Source organism: Poecilia latipinna, unplaced genomic scaffold (genome assembly GCF_001443285.1).
Source record: "Poecilia latipinna isolate Pla-1442-1.1 unplaced genomic scaffold, P_latipinna-1.0 Scaffold1312, whole genome shotgun sequence".
Classification (NCBI taxonomy): Eukaryota; Metazoa; Chordata; class Actinopteri; order Cyprinodontiformes; family Poeciliidae; genus Poecilia; species Poecilia latipinna.
Genome location: NW_015113928.1, coordinates 9,345 through 28,013, shown reverse-complemented (window position 1 = coordinate 28,013; position 18,669 = coordinate 9,345). Strand labels below are relative to the sequence as shown.

At 39.5% G+C, this 18,669-nt stretch overlaps 1 protein-coding gene across 1 annotated transcript; it reads right to left on the bottom strand.

The window, feature by feature from the left end:
- Positions 1–41: 41 nt before the first annotated feature.
- On the bottom strand, positions 42–18,545 carry LOC106961558 (autophagy-related protein 2 homolog B). Its single transcript, XM_015055359.1, has 42 exons — positions 18,133–18,545; positions 17,131–17,293; positions 16,873–17,025; positions 16,684–16,786; positions 16,167–16,326; positions 15,895–16,074; positions 15,680–15,776; positions 15,433–15,597; positions 14,970–15,121; positions 14,072–14,183; positions 13,719–13,962; positions 13,191–13,353; positions 12,976–13,068; positions 12,682–12,870; positions 11,893–12,166; positions 11,709–11,817; positions 11,439–11,640; positions 9,904–10,046; positions 9,102–9,259; positions 8,057–8,232; positions 7,804–7,954; positions 7,520–7,722; positions 6,957–7,037; positions 6,754–6,860; positions 6,579–6,671; positions 6,425–6,495; positions 5,969–6,045; positions 5,715–5,885; positions 5,492–5,624; positions 4,795–4,994; positions 4,483–4,712; positions 4,275–4,392; positions 3,736–3,927; positions 3,558–3,659; positions 3,397–3,475; positions 3,094–3,304; positions 2,942–3,011; positions 2,779–2,861; positions 2,551–2,672; positions 2,222–2,376; positions 1,612–1,761; positions 42–1,157 (listed from the first exon to the last, which is right to left on the bottom strand). The coding sequence occupies exons 1-42, from the start codon at positions 18,292–18,294 to the stop codon at positions 927–929; spliced, it is 6,228 nt and encodes a 2,075-aa protein (XP_014910845.1). The 5' UTR covers positions 18,295–18,545; the 3' UTR covers positions 42–926.
- Between the last annotated feature and the right edge of the window lie 124 nt (positions 18,546–18,669).

The window sequence follows — 18,669 nt, the reverse complement described above, 5'->3', positions numbered from 1 at the left end:
CTGTAAATAATGGCTCATAGTGCCATAAAAAATGATGCACATGATCTGAACAGTTTATTTACCTCTAACCTCTTTAATACAATTAATACATTACACTTATGCCCAGGAAAAATTATTCTTCCCACATAAACAATAAAATATGCAAATCTAAATTGTGTGATGCAAATTATCACAACATCCATATTCATTCGCTGAAATAAAAACAGTTGATAAGACATGAGAGATGCAGATGAATCATTTTTGTAAAAAGCTGCAACTAAAGGAAACAAAATATTTAAAAGTGACTTTCTGAATAGCAGCTTTTGTGAAAATAGCACACCTTACAGTTCAAAATAAACCTGTGCAGCTGTACAATGTGTTTGGATTACCTTCCTGTTCATTTATTTGGACATGTAACCCTTCAAGTCACTTAAAAGTGCTTATTAAATAACTTTACACACCTTTGACACATTTGGTTTCAGTTCTTGTTTTAAATTTGCATGGATTACAAAGTTGGAATATTTACAGTAAATAGCATAGAACATGTAATAAATTAAACCTCGTACTCTAGTTTTTGCTGACACTAAGTAGTAGTGGTAGGATAACAACACTATCTGTAAACAGAGCTGCTTGAAAAGGAAGCTAATGAGATGACCTGTCACAATTCTGTTTTCTAATCTGACACAATTTATGTCCGATCAGAATGATATGTGGCTTGCACATTTATAATTTATATAATCCATTTATTGAGCAAAACGGTGTACACTGCTGATGACCATGAAGGCACTGTGAGGGAACCGTTAGCTGGATGGCATCAGGTCACACTGCCACAGGATGAGACTGTTTTTATTTACACCAGAAGTCACTGCCAGCCTTTCCTCAAGCACAAAAAAACCCCCATTCCTGCCTGCATCTGCTTTACAGTCATGGTTTCATAGCAGTAAGAATCACTCCTCCTCGTGCCTCCATTTCTGTGACTCCTCCTGACGCGCATCGGGGTGAATCTGGTTCCTCATCCCACCCAAGACGTTAGACGTGGCTTCAGTGGCCATGATGAGTGGCTTGACTACAGCTGGTGGCAGCTGGCGGAGGACTCCGCCGACCGCTCCCGTCATCCCACGCTGCTCGTGCTCCCGTGTCGCCGTGTCATAAAGGGTAAGAGCGGTGTCTGTGATGCCCTGTGGGAGGAGACAGTGTACAGTTCTGGTCAGAAGTTCACATGCGGTCATTACCCAGCATGAATATCACCGTATTGATGCTGTTCTTTCAGGGTGGAATGGAAAGATGTAATTTTTCAGTGAATTTTCTTTGTTTTTATTTATTCATTTATTTCAAACTGATTTTTAAAAACAAAAGAATAAGAGACAAGAACAAGAGAAAGCATGTACACGCATAATCAGGAAAATAGTTAGCGTACCGCTAGATATCTGTTTAAAAAGGAATCATACATACAGGCTCAAAAATATACATACATCCCACAAAAAATTGCTTGAATGTTCTTTTTTTGATCCTGTGTGAACTAGAAAAAGTTCACAACAAATTGAAACTTGGGCTTCTTTTAAGTGTGTGTAAACTTCTTTAATTTTAACTGTATATATTCAAGAGGAATGGTAAGATGAGCCATTTGCTTACCTCTTTCACCACAGTGTAAGCTTTGGCTACACCTTCTCTCAGGTCCACAGGCTGATGAGCAAGGCCATAATGGGAGTACCGTTTTACCCTCTTTGTGTCTCTTTCGTCAGGTACTGGAGAAACCATGTCATAAGCTGTCTCAGCTGCTGCCTAAAGAAACAGAATTTGAACAAATTAAAATAAAACAAATTTGCTTTTCCTTCCAAACAACGAGATGGAAATGCTGTGAAGTTTACTGGTAAGTGGTCTGTGTTTGAAGTTGAACTGAAGCAGAAACATTTGTTGAAGACTAGATCATATTGCAAATATCAGAAGAGCAGAAACGTTGGAAAGAATAGCACTGTATTAGCACTGAGGACTAATACAGCAGAAGCTGAAACAGAAAACTGCAGAAGATGTATTTTAAGTGTTTCTCTTTGTCTGTCTTCCTGTTTCTTTGTGTACTATCCATAAGTTAGGGGTCAAACAATGGAAATCATCATCAGCTGTAACTGCATTGTAAATTAATTCTTATTAATTCACAATGTCCCTCTTCAGGCCGTAAATGCTTTATAATTTTCACATTATAATAAATGTCCTACGAGAATGAAAGTATTCAGAACCAGTTTACCTGGATGGTCCGCACCATCCTGTTTGTGAGCTCCAAAGCAGCCATGGCTGTGGAGGTCCCGAAGGAGGCCGTGCCACGCTGAAATCCCCGGACTATCCGGCCGTCCTTTCTGTACTGCTCAATAGGGAGCCACACCAGGTCCCTCAGGCCGTGAACTGAACAGAACAAGAAGTTCACTTAGACGTCACGTGAACAGAAATCCCCAAGTTATCCCAGCCTCAAAGGCAACATGCAAAAAAACAAAAAAAGCATTAGATGCCAGGGTGACAGTGGGGGTAGTTATATGAGGAACACATGGAAATGAGCTACATCCAAAAGTTATTGCTCACCCAGTTTCACCAGAGTGTGAATAGGCGCCACACCACTTAGTATTCCTTGAAGCTGATTGGTCTTTATGTCATTTAGCCACTCATTTATTGCATAGGAAAACAGCTTGTCCACACCAAGTAATCTGAAACACAAAGAAGTGCAAGTTTAGTCTGAAAAATAGGTCATTGTCACAAAGACAACAGATGGAGCAATGGATCACTGTCTCATAAGTTATTCAGGTAACACACCCTTGTCTATAGCAGAGCTGCTGCAGTTTCAGTTCTGAACAATTTAGCTGTGTCAGCCCAAAGATGATTCCTGCAAATGTTCCCTGAAACAAGATATTACCCCAATAATTAATAAAACTCATTTTAAGAAATCATTTATGCACTTTTGTGTCAGATCACATACCTGATCCATCGATACATGTTTCCCATGGTAATCCAGTCGAATTGGAACCTCACAAGTGAACCGAAATTCTCTGAAAGGAGAACGCAGGATTAAACATGAACATACTGCATTGCAATTATTTCTGCCTTAAACTGTTTTTAGTTTCCACTGACCTGAAGAAGATCGGTTGGTCTGAAAACGGAGAGGAAGAAGCTTCGCCATCATTTGCTTCCTCCCTGCCCGACGTTGAGAAACTATTGATGCTGATCTGCCTCTGAGCAGGAACTGAAATAATCGGGGCTGGATCCTGGCTGCTAAAGGTCTGTTTGGAGAAGCTGCAGGAGATCTCTGGGGCAGCGACTTTCTTTGTTGTAACACAAACAGCTGTGGAAAAAAAAAAGTCGAAAACCCTCATGAGCTGTGAAACTGTGTTAAAATGCACAACTGTAAAAGTGCCAGTTGATTATCGGGCTTACTTTCTTGAGCAGGAGGGGAGAAAAACTCCACTTCATTTGCAAGACTACTAAAGAAATCCTTCAAGAAGAACAGCGCATCCTTTAAGAAAACCAAAAATAATATGTTATCGCGTACGCTCAACATTTTTAACATTGCAAACATCTACATCTGATTGTCATACCTGATCAATATTGAGGCGAAGAGGCATTAGAGAAACACGCAAGGAGCACTCAGGAGGCGCCTGGCCTGACTCGGGACACGTATGCAAAGCCTTAACTGTCAACTAAAAACAAAAAGTACTCATGAAGATCCAGAAATTCACAAACCTAACAAAGGTCGTAGTACGTTGCCAGTCTCACCATGTTTGAATGGGCTTTTCGAGGCATTTCCTTGCTGGAGTACAAGTACAGGAACTTGTTCATCTGTGAGGTAGCAAGTCTGTCCCGAATCTCCAAGTCCTGCACAGCAAACACCTGGCGGGACACTGGCTGGTCCATCGCTGGACGAGATGCTACAGGGGTCTGTGGGTACACCTCATGCTGAAATCTCACCTGATTTCAAGCATGGAGAAGATAAAAGTTAAATACCGAAGGAATTACCATAACATTTAGAAAGAACAACGCGATTCTAATGAATGTGGGATGCACAGAAAGATTGGCGAGTGATCAACATCGGAAAGTTAAAAATGTCAACTCTGATTATTTTGTCTTTGGTTTGAAATGTTTTAACTGCAGAGCTGTGTAATATAATTAATTTATCCAGAAAATAGAAAAAAAAAGCTGTTTTTAGTAGATCAAAAGCATCCAACTTCTGTATTCACAGGTTGAAAATCAACCATAAATATGCTATAATAAACACTTGTTCAATAATAAAAATAATGATAATAATGATAAACAACCTTGCTGAGTTGTATCTCCATCAGGACATCAGGGTTTCTTCCTCTTCCTCCTCCGATACGGCCCAAACTCTTCACTTGTCTAACTGGAGTTTGAGATGGGGAGCTATGAGGAGTAGATCTACAACACACAGGGAGGGACAAAAACCTTAGAGAGCATGCTTCCTACCCTTTGTGCAAGTTTTGAGAGAAACCAACAAGAATGGCTCACCCCCGGCTTCGGGCAGGTGAAGCAATGCACGCCAAACTCCCAAAGTCTTTTCCTCCGTAAAGATGCCAGATGACAGAAATCTCCCTAATGAGGTAGCGGACCTCTGGGATGGGAAAGTTCACGGCTCCACGACTGGAATCGTTCCCTTCCAAAGGCTGACTGAAGTGATCGTCTTTGATTTCCACTGGATCCGAGGTGAGCTGCTTTACCACAGGCTCCTGGTCTTGATCCTGTAACACAAACACCCTAAAAGTGAAGCAACACACGTTTTGCATACAAAAAAAGTAAACATTTGAGTCAGTAATTCTTCACCTCTCCTCTGGAATCAGGAGTTTCCAAAATGCAAAAGTCATCCGTCTCTTGGGCCAGGTTGGGCGCAGGTGTGATGAGCGGAGAGGCAAGAATGGGGTACGTGGGACTTGTATCTTGGCTTAAATTCCCACTCTCATCAGGGAACAGGAAGAGGTCTGAGCGGGGTGCATCGTGGTCATGAGTCTCTTCCTCATGGGAACCTATACATAATTAAAAATGTAAGCAAACAGTGGATCCATCATGCTAATCAAACTGGAATAAAAGGTCCTTAGGTTTTCGTTTCTGCACATTTTTATGCAGAAAATCTATCAAAATAGGTGTCTTGACCTATTTTTGGAGAGAAATAATGTTAAAGTATTTATAAACTTTTCTACATTTTGTAACATTAAAACAACAAAATCCAATGATATCCTGAACTTCTTACTTTATCTGTAAATATAGACAACATAATTGTGTCATTCTGCTCCCACTGCAGAAATACGTGCCATTTTCTCTTGGTTTACCACATAAAATCTAAGAACAAGAACATTATCACCATTTTCTTACAATTTAAAGCCTTAACTAGCATTCCAGTTTAAATCAAACCACATACTTATTAGCTAAACTGCGAATTAATCACGTATTTCCACACAGTGATATTTTAACAGTAAACTACTACATTCTTAATGAATTTTCTTTAACTGAGGAAAGTCTGAACCATTTTGTTGCGGGCACGGCGCTTGCTGCCCGTCCATCTCCTCCATAGCTTCACTCATCAGGTCCTGCAGCATCTGCAGCTCATTCTCAGCAAGCAGCGGGATCTGAGATGTTGGTCTGCTGGGAACCTCCGCCTGTCAAAAAAAAAAAAAAAAATCATTAATTTAAGACTGATATTTGTTTTAAACATTTTGTGTAGCAGCAGCTCAGGAGTTGAATGTCACCTTGTTTTTTTGTGTGGTGCTGCTGCGCTTGGTCTCCAGTTCCTCCGGGGGCATCAGGTCTCCATAGCTGGCCACGTACTGGATGAGGTTCATCAGGGCAGCGCAGGAGTCCGAACACGTTCTGATGTGGATCACATCACTGGAGCAGCGCAGCTCAAATCTGGGCTCTGACTATCACCCCACAAACCAAAACAAAACAAAGATCAGACTTTCTCCTTTCAGTGAAAAATCCTATGTAGAGTTGATAAACTTACCAATTTTCCATCTGCTCCAGGTTTGACAGCTGTAATCCTCAGCTCTAGTGTCCCCATGTCTACAACCTGAACATAGTCTGTAATATGAATGAAACAATGATCAGAACAGTAAGCAAGAAACATTTAAACACAATACTTTTACACAAGAATGTTTTCTTTACTAAGACATTACTGCAAATATCTCTGCTGAGGTCAGACTTTAACTGCAAAACCAGTGATGGATGAAAACAGCAATTAATGATGGACAAAGGAATACATGACAGACAAATAATATTCAAGGAGATTGCTGGATGTCCGGGCAGAGAAAGGACAAGCTTATGGATAGAACGTGTAGACAGTGGGAATGATATCTTGCACTCTAATTTTCTTTTTCCAAATCTAGCCAGGCCAAACTAAATCCAACTCCATACATTTCAAGACGGAGTCCTAAATGTTGACTAAAACAAGTCAACTTACCCCGCGCAAGATTAACAGAAACCATATTGTTCTTGTCCGAGAGGAACAGAGCAGCTTCATCCAAAATTATCCTGCAAGGAAAATGTTTTAAAACATTGTTTTTTCAAATGGATTTAAATAAATATTTCTCAAATAACTAAGAAAGCAGCCAAACCTTAAGGTTGAAGATGAATTGTCTAAGGAGACGCTGCTGGAGATGCTAAATGTTTCTACAAACACCAAAGACCTGAGTGGCAGGTAGAGAGGTCTGACAAGATAAAGATTGTTCTGTTAATATTCTTTACTAATAAAGAGATGTTTATTAGCAGTCAGTGTAAAATCTGCCTTACCTGTAGTCTAATGAGCAACTCCAAAGGTGTAAATGTAGAGTGGTGACAGACATGGGAGGGGCGTAACCCAACACAGGCTCAGCCGAAACATTCAGAAAGTCAACAATCTGTGTCAGAAAAACACAAGTTATTTCATTTAATGTCTGCCTGTCTTAAGAGATTTGTAAACATGGCGTGTGACTTTTTGTTTTGTTTTGTTTTACCTGATCGTACCAGCCCAGATTAGGTGGCACCACTCTGTGCTGCAGTGTGGCTCCTCTCACTCCAACAGCAACCAGAAACTCCTGCATGGGCAAAAAACGATGCCACTGAAGTGAGAATATTTCACTTAAATATTCCACAAGTTAAGAAAAACTTAATAAGCTTTACTTATCTTTTATATCAGATTCCATATAGTTTCACCAAGTTAAATTTCAGACTTTTTAAAAGACTATTTTTGATTTAAATTACATCACAGCACAAGCATGTTTTCAGCTCAGGTTTATGGTTCAAGTGCTTTTAGAAAAGAGCAGAAATATTCTTTACTATCCTACAGAGGGAAATTTCTGGTGTCACAGCAGCAAGTTAAGGTAAGTGGGAGAGTGCAGATTAACACCAAGATAAAAAAAAAAAAAACATTTTCTTTACCTTATTAATATCTTAAAAAGCTTGAATAAGAAAACCCTTTGACCATCCAATTCTGTTTAACTAGACTGAACATAAAACTCTTTGGTTGTTTGTTCAATAAGTGGCAAAAATTTCCAAAGGGTCAATCTGAATGTCTGACCTTGAGGTTGCATTCTGCGCTCTGTGATGAGATTTTGACTGCGACTGACACCATGCTCCGGGCCTCCAGACCGATACCCTCCGAGGGGGTCGAGGCCCTTTCTGAAGAAGTCTCTGATTGGTAGATGGTCGGCTCCAGCCAGTGGGGATGTGTCCTGCACGGCAACTTGATGTCTAAGACATTGATCCCTCCATCTAGGAGTCCTGGGTGGATTAATAAATATGACATATTTACAGTGATGTTCAATAAACTGAGTAATAAGGAGGAATTATATAAAGTGGTACCTTGCTGGTACATGCAAACGCTGCTGGTGTGAAAGCAAATGTAGTGTTGGTCCTTGAAGCCTTCATACTGAGTGACGCTGAACAAAACGGCATTTTTCACCTCAATCCAGAACTCCCCATGTTTGTTTCTAAGTAAAGATTTATCTTCTTCCTAAAAAAACAACAACAACAAAAAAAAAACAACAACTAATGAAGCACATATGAAAGGTTTTTAGAGCTGATTGATTTTAAGACAATATCTATCAGATTTTACCTTAGAGTTTGTCTGAAGCGCCACTAACCCATGATTAACAGAGAGGATGACAGAGAAGAGGCTCTGGGAGGTTTTGCTGTGCGCTTTGGGCTTTTTCTTCTTTCGAGATCTGAAGCCCAGATCCGAGGCAGGAGAATAGTAATGCATAGTCTCCTCCTCTGAGCCACTGGTCTCCTCTGAAAACAAGGAGAGATGGTTTGAACAAGATCTCATAAAAACATCTGAGATCCTGAAATATCATATACAAAACAATAGAAATCAACTGAAAAAGACCGTTTGAAATCAATATTACATGGTATCAATTATTACTGTTATTAATGATGTTTTGTGATGGTTTTCTACAGAAGGGGCATGGCAAAGTAAAGTATAGCAAAATTTGATGTTTTGCAAAGTCTCTGACACATATTCCATAAACCTGACTGGTCCAATAATAAAACACTAATTAAGAAAAGAAAATCCACAATTTTAATAATATTATTTAACATAAAAAAAATACAATGCAACCTTTATTTAAATTAAATAGATCAATAACTCATTGAGCCATTAGGAATAATATTTATTACACTGAAACAATCCAAACAAATCGTGTTAAGGTTAATGACTTTCCTGGTCAGGTTAAATGATTAAATACAAAATACAAGAGACAAAGAAAGTTACAAAAATAATTCCTAACTTATGTTCTCGCCAAGTTTTCAGAAATTTAGTAATTAGAAATAATTTTGGTAATTCTAACTAACCTGAAACAAGAAAACTGCAGTATGATTGAACTTCACACAGTGAGAAAAAAATGTGTTTGTCTTTTTACAAGGTGCATGAAAATATCTGGTTTCAAATGCAACATTTCCCAAATGTAGGCTTTTAATCAGACTTTACATTACACTTTATTACAAAACTGCAGCTTGAATATCAATAACTTTAAAGGACTTTGTACAGAAACCAAAAAAAATGTCCAAACCTTGAAAACACCTAAATGAAATTCAAGCATTTCGAAGGATGTCAAGTACATGTAAGAACTCTGAATATGAGACGGGTAATTTAATCTTACCCTCAGGGCCAGTAGAGCGAAACTGGCTGAAACTGTCTTTGGAGTAAGTGTTAATCAACTGGCTGGCAACAGACAGTCCAATTCCATACGGCATGCTTTCTATGGTTTCCACTGGGGACGGGGCAGTGGGCTCCCACAGCAGAAGGTCATTGCTTATCCTAGAACATGGAGAATGCATGTTTTATTTCATGAAACTGTGCACAGGACAGTGCAGGCCACAGTTATTGGTACGCACGATGAAGATGTGCAAAAGCCTGATTTTTCATTGCAGTGGTCTTAATCTGAGAGCATGAATTCAGAGGCAAAAACAAAAATCATTGCATCTAATAATCAATTGTTAAATAAATATTGACGGCTTTCTTTAATTATTGTTTCAAGTTGATCAGTTTCTAGGAACTTCTAATTAGTAGTTTATGACTTTCTGTTCCTCAGGGGTTTAAATATGATGCAACTCAAAGGCCCATTAATTTTAACCACTGGGGTGGATGAGGACTGAAATAATACACAGTGTGGAGGATGTTAAGGGAATTAAAAGATCTCCAGAAGTTATTTTTATCTTCAGTGCAGCAACAAGTAGACACATGCCAACCAGTTGTTTGTGAAAGATACAGAACAAAAGCCTTGTCTGTTCTACAATAACATGTAAAGACGTGGGGTTTTTAACTGCTTTGATCAGTTGAGACTAAGATTTTGTTCTCTGTTGAAGAAATCATGCAGATAAGAGGATGGTTAACATGTTTTAACTACCAGTTAATAACAACATCTGTCAAGCTGTTGTGTTTATTTTTAATAGATGATGAACCTGTTGTGCAGCTTCTCATAGAAAGTCTTGCCGGGCAGCGCCAGCTGCACATTAGGGAAACACAGCTCCAGGATGAAGCGAGAGTTGTTCATGGTTTTTTCCTGGAACTCTGTCATTTCACCAACATCACCAGGAATGATCATCTGCAAACAGGGAAACGCATTCATCTCGTCACCACCTGTTTTGCCCACAGATCAGATTTGTAAAACATGTTCCTCATTTGCGTAAGAATTCATCAGTCAAACATGTTAATATGCTGACCAGAGAATATCCTCCCTCCAGGATGCAAATTTCTGCACCTGGATAAACCACACCTGTCTCTCAAATGTTAGTATTAAATCTTTGGAACATGAAACAGAGTGAAAAAAGTAGATTTTTGCAGATTTGACATTTTACTCTTTAAAGGAGAAAAGTGATGTGCAATGGATGGACATTTAGTATGTATCAAGTTGTGATATCTGTTTTCTGTTTGTTACTCTGTTCAGGCATAATATTTGCACTTTAAAACATACATGCAGCTTCTAAAGAGAGATACCTTAAATATAGCTTTACCATGTTCACATATATTATAAAGCTAAATCCAGATTTGGCCTTTAGTTACAACAAAACACTCAGATTACAAGCAGAAAAAACAGAAGCCTTCCTATTCCTGTTGGAGAGACAGACAGGAAGACGGTTACAGATGTTCTAAAAATAACTACAGTATGTTTTACATTTAACTCAGCTTGTTTTTCTTAAAATCTTTAGTACATTTAATGTTTTCCCTCAAGAAAAGAACATTTTTTGCATGATTCTTGTTTGAGATTGACATGACCTCTAGTGGTGATGGGGAAGACTGTGAGAAAAATTAAATCCTATAACTTCGCCATCTTCCCCCTCACCAATTATTACAAAATATTTCATGGCCAATAGAATCTAGCACTCAGCGGACTGTTCTGATTTCCTGCTATGGTATGGGAAAAAAAAAACTATTAAAATTTTAAAAGTGTGCCATATTCTAAAGTCAGTGCAAACATTACACTTGACAGGCAAAAGTCATAGTAAAAAATATAAACTTTAGAAACATGGCCACCCTACATGCTGAATGGTAATTATTATTCATAGGAGGCCAATGGATAAATTTGGTTTGGACTTTGACTAGGCCATTCTAACATTCCAAGACTGCCCTGTGTTCAAAGTCATTATGACTGTGGTTGTTTTTTATTGAGTAGAGCAGGGGTCACCAACTCCAGTCCGCAAGGGCTACCATCCTGCAACTTTTAGATTCACCTCTGCTCCAAAATGTCTGAATTCCCTCACCAGCATTCATTCCTCTCTGCAATAGGCTGGAAACGAGCAGCTTATTTGATCCGGGTGTGTTTGAGCAGAGACACATCTAAAAGTTACAGGATGGTGGCCCTCGAGGACTGGAGTTGGTGACCCCTGGACTAGAGCATCTTAATACACATTTTTGTATATTGTGTTGCTAAAGAAACCAAAATGGGGAAAAATTCAAGGAACATGAGTTTAGACATGATGTAAGAATTATGACTCACCTCCTCAGTCTCATACATAACCTTGCGCGAAGAAAAGGGCGACGGCTCTGGTTTCCCAAAGTCACACACGTCCTTCAACGAATGAGCACCCCCTTCCTCCTCCTCTTCCTCAAGTGAATGATCCTCAGCCCCTTCATCATCTTCAGCTGTCACACGCTCCAGTATTGAATGGACCGTGGTGGGATTCATCTTCAGGACGACCCTGCTCAGAAGAATTATCTGTCACTACAAATCGGGGCTCAATGGACTCGCCGGTTCAGGTGAACGTACCTCGGCCAGTCAAACTTAACACTCTCAGACGTCATCATGTCTCCTTCCATGTTGTGGGAAACCCTGAGGAAACGGGCAGCCGGTTGATCTGGCTCCTCCTGGAACTTTCCTGCACCATGACAACACCACCAAGTCAATGGCAGTTTCATAATCACATTTTCTTTCTTTCTGACAAAAGACGAACCAGTAAGTTCCTTGAAGGTGAGCTCCATTTTGGTTTGGTTGGGTGAGCTTCCGCCCATGAACTCTGTTTTCATCTCCAGGTCTTCCAGCTCCATAAGCAGAACTTCTTTCTGCAGGGACTTCTTGAACCAGGGGCCTCTCTCCTGATCTGAACGCAGGTCGGGAATAGGGAAGCGCACAGAGAGGCCGAGAACCGGAGCATTCACTGTCAGTGATATGTGACAGTTGGAGGGAGTGTGGGTGTCGTCCAGGAAAACCTCTGCAAAGGCTTTGTGCTGAAAACGATCCAAGAAATCCGTGCGTCAGAAAAAAAACATAATAATAATGCAACAAATGTTTACAATAACCGCACCCCTTTCTTTAATCCTATTCTTCTTTCTTTAAAACTGCATTTCTCCCCTCAATCCATGCATGTTTCTAAAAGTTTCACATACTTCCTTCCATCTGTGTGTCCTGCTTTCCTTCTCCCTTTACTTTCCTCTGTTACTCCATCATCCTTTTAGTCCATCATTCATACAATTCTTTCTCTACTTTTCCTTTTTTAATTCACTTCCCACGTCCTCCTTCCATCTCTTCCTTCCTGTTTTTGAAAGTTTTATGTATCAAACCTGATTGCAATACAAATATCAAACTAAAAAAGGGAATTCCATCACTGAAAATCTGGGAAGGTCTGTACTGAAAATATGTAAGAAGGCTGATATAATGGTATGAGCCTTTAATTTGAATAAAAAGCAATTTCATAGTTACATTTTTAGGAAACCGGTTAACTCAATAAACATCTGCAACTTACCAAACTGATGTGTTTGTTGTAAGATGTGTACAAGTGGGAGGCCATCATCTCTGTGGTTGCTAATTTCTGAGGCTGCAGCAGAGAGTTGAGACGGTCGACGATGCTGATGTCCAGCTCGGAGCGCACAGGACCCAGCTCCACCCGGATCTCGGCTTTCCTGGGTACTGTGCTGAGACGCACCTGGCCTGCCTGAACAGAATAGCAAACAGCGAGCTAGTGGGCCATGCAGAAAAGGTATTCCATGATAAAGTTGGGATTTAATTTATTAATTTGTTAATGATTAAAGGTGAACACCTGAGGGCCTCTGCGTTCAGCCAGTTTGTACAGCAGGTGAAGGCAGGTGGAAAGAGGTGCTTCATCACTGACTGGGGTCTCAAATGTTAAGAGCTGAGGTGTGACAGAAAAAAAAATTGTTTTTTTGTTTTTTTTTAAATCTCTTCCAAACTGAAGCTTTGACTGTCCTGGATAGACAGTGTTCAACAAGAATGAAAGAAAAGCTTAATACTGACCTCAGTGTACTGGATTCCTCTGTGGTTTCCACCAACTGGAGGCTCTGAGGGAAACAGGCATTCAACAAACTCCATCTGCCTCAGGGAGATGTCAGTCCTGAAAGTCCGCAGGTTTGATCCCTGACAGTGCTCGTAGTTTATCTTCAAACCCTGGCCAACAAACCTGCAAACATGGGCCCATGTTATGAACACAGCCACTAATATAGTACAAGGATGTTCAAAGTGAGGCCCTGGAACCATTTGTGGCTCCTGGACTGATTTTGTGCGGCCAGCCACCTCGACCACAATTCAAGAATTAATTAAATAAAGAAAAAAAACCCACAACTTTTAAATTAAAATCTACTTACAAAGATCTCAGATGCAACACAAAATTATAAATTTTCCAAGTTTTTTTGGTTTCCTATAGTCATGATGGTAATATTATACTATTATAATATTTTATCCCACATGACAAACAGTTTGGACACCCCTGAGCTAGTTAAAAAAAGGCACTCTAGAATGTTATAATTAACTGTAAACAGCGTTTACCTTAAATGATCATGGGTACAAGCCTGATCAAACATTGATCGAGACCGAAGGAAAGCGTCTGGAGAAAGCTGGTCCGGGCCTTGTGCGCTGAAAAAATGTCCTGCCAGGGGTCCAACCGGGCTGGGGGCGGCATGTGGAGGTGGCAGCGGGTCAATGTGGAGGACAGAGACTGCAAAGCCACTCAGCGACAGCTTTAGCACCAGCTCTGGTCTTGATTCATCCCCGTGTGTTTTAGACGAATGGGCTGAAAATGGAAAAAAAAATATTGTTTAATCTTTATCTTGCTTTTCCAGATAAAGCAAAGTAAAAAAAAAAAAAAAAAAAGCTGTGTCTAATTATTTAAACATGCTTACAGGTTTGTCTCAGTAGTTTCTGAGGGAGCTGTGAATCCCGCGACTGGGCAGAGGATTCACTCGTCTGTTTCTCTCGTTGTCGCGGTACATCCATGTAGTCATCCCACAGCGCCTGAAAGCACAGGCAGATATCCATGCTGAGAATAACATCCTAATGCAATAATCTTAAAGTGGATTTCAGTGATTCATTTCAGAATCCAGGTAGGTTTAGAGAATTAAAAATATTTCAGTAATTTATCGAGAATCAGAAAAAGAAAAGCAGGCTTTGAAATTCAACCAAAAAACATGGCATAACAGACACTTCACTAGCTACAGAAGAGGTTGTAATGCAAACAGAAGCGTTAACTTGATTTTCATTATTTTTTATTGTACTCAATTATATTTGACTGAAAACTGATTTGCAGATTATTGTATTGCTAATTGAGAAAGGAACATTTTTAGTCCATGAAGTCCTGCAATCCTGAAAGGAATTCAGTGTTCGGTTTGTGACAATTTTTGAAAATAAATATAACAAGTTATAAGTAGGGATTTATTACTTATTTTAATGTTTTCCTTAAGTTTGCATGGAAAGAGAAACCTGGTAATTAGCAAAACTATTCCATACAGGAAAAAAGGATAATTTCAGTGGATGGACAGACAGCTGGATGGATGGATGCGTTTAGACAAAAAGAATAGAAATAATGACCGGAAATACTCTTTTTTTAACCCCCACACACTACTGCTTTTCCATCTATATCCAAAGTTGTGACATATTTCAGTCAAATTCCAGACAAATAGACTGCACAGGAACCCTGAGGATCATCCTGACCATTAAATAAACCTCAAATTACACCAAGTTTCAATGTGTTCAAGAACACTAAACAAGAAGATCAAAGTTTGATTAGCGTGTGGGACTCACTGCTGCATTTCCAGATGGAGACTCTCCAGGCGAGGCAGAGTAGTTGCTGTTGAGAGACAAGTCCAAGTCAACAGTGGGCGGTTCTCCGAGAGGAGGGAGGGACGATAAGCTGTGAGACATGTCCATGTCAGCCATGGAGAAGAACACATCATCTACAGCAAGAAACAAAACAGGTTTTATTAAACACAGTGTTGTTTCAATCTGTTTCAGACTCATTTATATTCAAAAGTCCAACTTAAGTTAATGAAAACTTTTCGATTCTTAGTGTGAGCTTTTCGTGACCAAAGCCTAGAACCACACTTCTAGGATCCAAAATAAACACTGGCGTTTCCATTTCTGAACAAAATATGACATTTGAAATAAATCAAATGCAAAATGAGGAGGATTATACAGTTTGAGCTGTATGGTATTGTCACGTGTAGAGCAATTATAGAAAATCGATGAGATAGCATTTTGTTCCAACCTCGACTCGATACAGTTCTGGTGGTCTGGCTGTCGAAAAGGTCTGGGTCCGTTCCTGGAACAGCGGTGTCTTTCTTCAGACATCGGTTCAGCTCCAAATGGAGACGATACTCATCCTCTTGTTGCATGGGACGATTTTTTCTGTCCTTATTCCATTCTTGTGCACCTTAATATTAAGATCAGGAAATGTTTTTAAACAGCTCATTTTGGTGAAGATTGTTTCGGCCATTTATCATCTACGTTCTCACCTCCTCCAGAAAAGGCTCCAAATAAATCCAAGAGTAGATGAACTTGGCGTGGGGAGAGCAGGATAAGCAGTTTATCAATGTGTCCAACAACATCCAACTGAGAAGAAATACCACCAGAATAACAAAGGTATGAGTACTACTCCAATTTAAAAAAAAAAAAAAAAACAGAATAAATATCAATAATTTATTTATAGTAAAGATTTTTGCTAATTTACCTTTGCACCAGGCAGAGCTAGGTTGTTTTTCAGAGTGAGGGACAGCTCAATTTTACCACTGAGGCTTCCGACCTGCACAGTCTCAAAGGGGGTCATGGAGGACAGCGGCTCTGTAAACTGTGGATGGGGCTCACATATAATTTTGGGATTCCAGCTGGGGGAGAGCTTTGGCTCGGTTTCCTGTAAAATAAGAAAATTCTGTGTTAAAAACAAAAAGAAAAAGTGGTGCTGAGCCATAACGTTCTGGGAGCTGAAATACTGGAGGCACCAACCGGAGGGGTGGGTGAGGATCTGCAATCGCGAGACACGACTGAGAACTCGTCCCAGAATACAGTGATTCCTTCCATCTGCATGTTTTTATGGGCGAATGTGGTTGGCTGATGCACATTTACACTTGGACTCTCTTCCCCGGTTTCATCGCAGTACACAATCCTGCACAAATGTACAAAATGAAGTTACACGACTATATTCATTTTCCTTGAACAATCCCCAAGCTGGGTTATTCTGAATTTTACATGATAGATTTTTGAACCCAGATAAGTACAGAAAAATGGTGGAATAAGATTTTAAAAATATTCACGAGTAAAAATGACTCAAACTCCAAACAGAAATCCAATCCAGAACCAGTGACTTGATGATCATTGCAAGACTTTGTGGCAAAGAATAGGCAAAAAAGTTACATGCAAAATACTTTTTACAAAGAATGACGTTTGGTGGTGAATACAACTGCATTTTTGCACTTTTCTTCATACAAACTTTTGTAGACCATGTATGATTTTTCTTACTTACTTCCTGATTCGAAGTTCAAGTGCAATTCCAGTTTTAGAATTTTCTGGAATGTGTTCGACTCGGAGAACGGTATCCAAAAATGTCACTTTGACTCGTCTCAAAACTGCATCACAATAGAAAACAAAAATTATGTGGCCGTTTTTGTATTTTTCACTAAACTTGTTGATAAAGAGTGGAGATATAACATACCTGTTTCTATTGTCTCTGCAAACTTCTCCAATCCTTCAAAAGGCTGAAAGCTTTCTCCCATATCGTCGGTGAGTTTTTGGCTCAGGCATTCCTTGGCGAGCTGCATGCTGCTTGTCATGAAACTGGACCAGTACATGGGCTCAGTGCCAGAAGCTGGAGGAACAACAATATTTTCACGTTTAAATATGTTTGCTTAACATAAGCCTCTTCCTATTTCAGGCATATGGTAAAGATAGACAAAAATTAGCATCTCTTCACCCGCTCTCGGTCTTGGTCTTAGCACCATCTCCAAACCCTTGACCTCCAGGGCACAGTTTTCCTGTAGCAGCGCTGCCCATGGAACGGTCAGAGATATCGTCTGGATGAACCCTGCAATTACCTCAAAGGGAGCATCTGCCGTCTCCAGGAGCTCATTGAGGGACTACAGGACAAGACGGCAAGCATTTTTAATTCCAATAGAAGACATGCTGGCAGAAATCAATTTCCAGTTTTCTTTGCTAATTCCACTTTTTTTTCTAATTACTATAACACATTAAAGAGACGATTTGCTGCACATAATATAGATATCAATATTAATTCCAAATAAAAATGGAGAAATTATGATTATTCCCATTTTTACCACAGTTTTATTAACCATAGAAAGCTGTATCAGGGACCATTCTTTTGACTGATGCATTTATAGATCAAAAAAGTATCTGTTTATAGTTTTGACTCATTTTGGTATAGAAGAAATCATATATATCTCACTTTCTGCCCTGCCAATAACCAATCAAAGCCACTTAAGAGACATCTGATTTTGATCTCAACCTGACTCATTTGTGCATCTTATTTAATATTTGTTTTTATCAAATAGCCCAAGAACCAAAGAAGAAATAAAATAAAGGCATTACTGTAAAATGATTGCAATTCCAGTTATTTTGCCCTCAGGACACAAACCCTCATATTCAGCAACAAACTAAACATTTTGGTGATTAAAAAAAGATTTAATATGTTTTTAATCCTATTTATAAAAACTGCTTATGTTTCATATGAGCAATATTTATTGTAGATTAGTGAAAAATAATACAACTGTTCTGAGATTTACTTTTAAGTCATTTGGAAAAAGTGGCGTGGCACGTTTGAACAGATTTACCTCAGCTACTTTGTATGTGAACATTGCATCTCACAGTCAGTATGAACTCACTACACAACGTAACACTTGGGTTCCACAATTTAACAAAATAAATGCTCTTAAAATTGTAAATGTAACACAACACATACCCATTTATCCAATGGTACTTGTGCAAGGGACCCAGTGCCTTGATAAAGATCAAGGCTGAGCTGATCCAAGCTTAGTTTCTCCTGCAGAAAATTCCCCAGGTACCGATGAAGGAGGTACCTGCAGGCCCGCTTTTTGATGGACTCTGAAAATGGCCAGGGCATCTTAACTTGTTGGTTGAACAGTGCGGTGGTAACAAAAGTGGCTGTGAGACTGTGGAGCTGCTAAGTTGAGGTTATTCAGACAGCTGTGTAGGAATCAATTATGTTACAGTTGTGTCATCCTTTTGACTGTAAGGTACTGAACAAATGTGAGCTCCAACATCCTTCACATCCCAAGATCTGGGACACGTCGGAGGATGTGTTGACACTCAGAGATCTATGTGGGAATTGATCCGACTCCAGTTTGCTGCACCTACAGAAAGGATACACAGAAGACCCCCCTTCCATTTGTAATTGGAAACCAAAACATGTGACTTGACACAAATTAAAAAAACAATAATAATAAGAAGAAGTTTTGGCTGTTTATACTTTGTACAT

Bases quoted from the DNA above. Each gene is read 5' to 3' on its own strand.
- LOC106961558 (XM_015055359.1), bottom strand. From the start codon at position 18,294: ATGCCCTGGCCATTTTCAGAGTCCATCAAAAAGCGGGCCTGCAGGTAC. The intron at 17,026-17,130 runs GTGAAGAGATGC...TTGTTCCTCCAG, and splicing joins AAGACCAAGACCGAGAGCGG to CTTCTGGCACTGAGCCCATG. The intron at 2,377-2,550 runs GTGAGCAATAAC...TGTTCTGTTCAG, and splicing joins TCACACTCTGGTGAAACTGG to TTCACGGCCTGAGGGACCTG.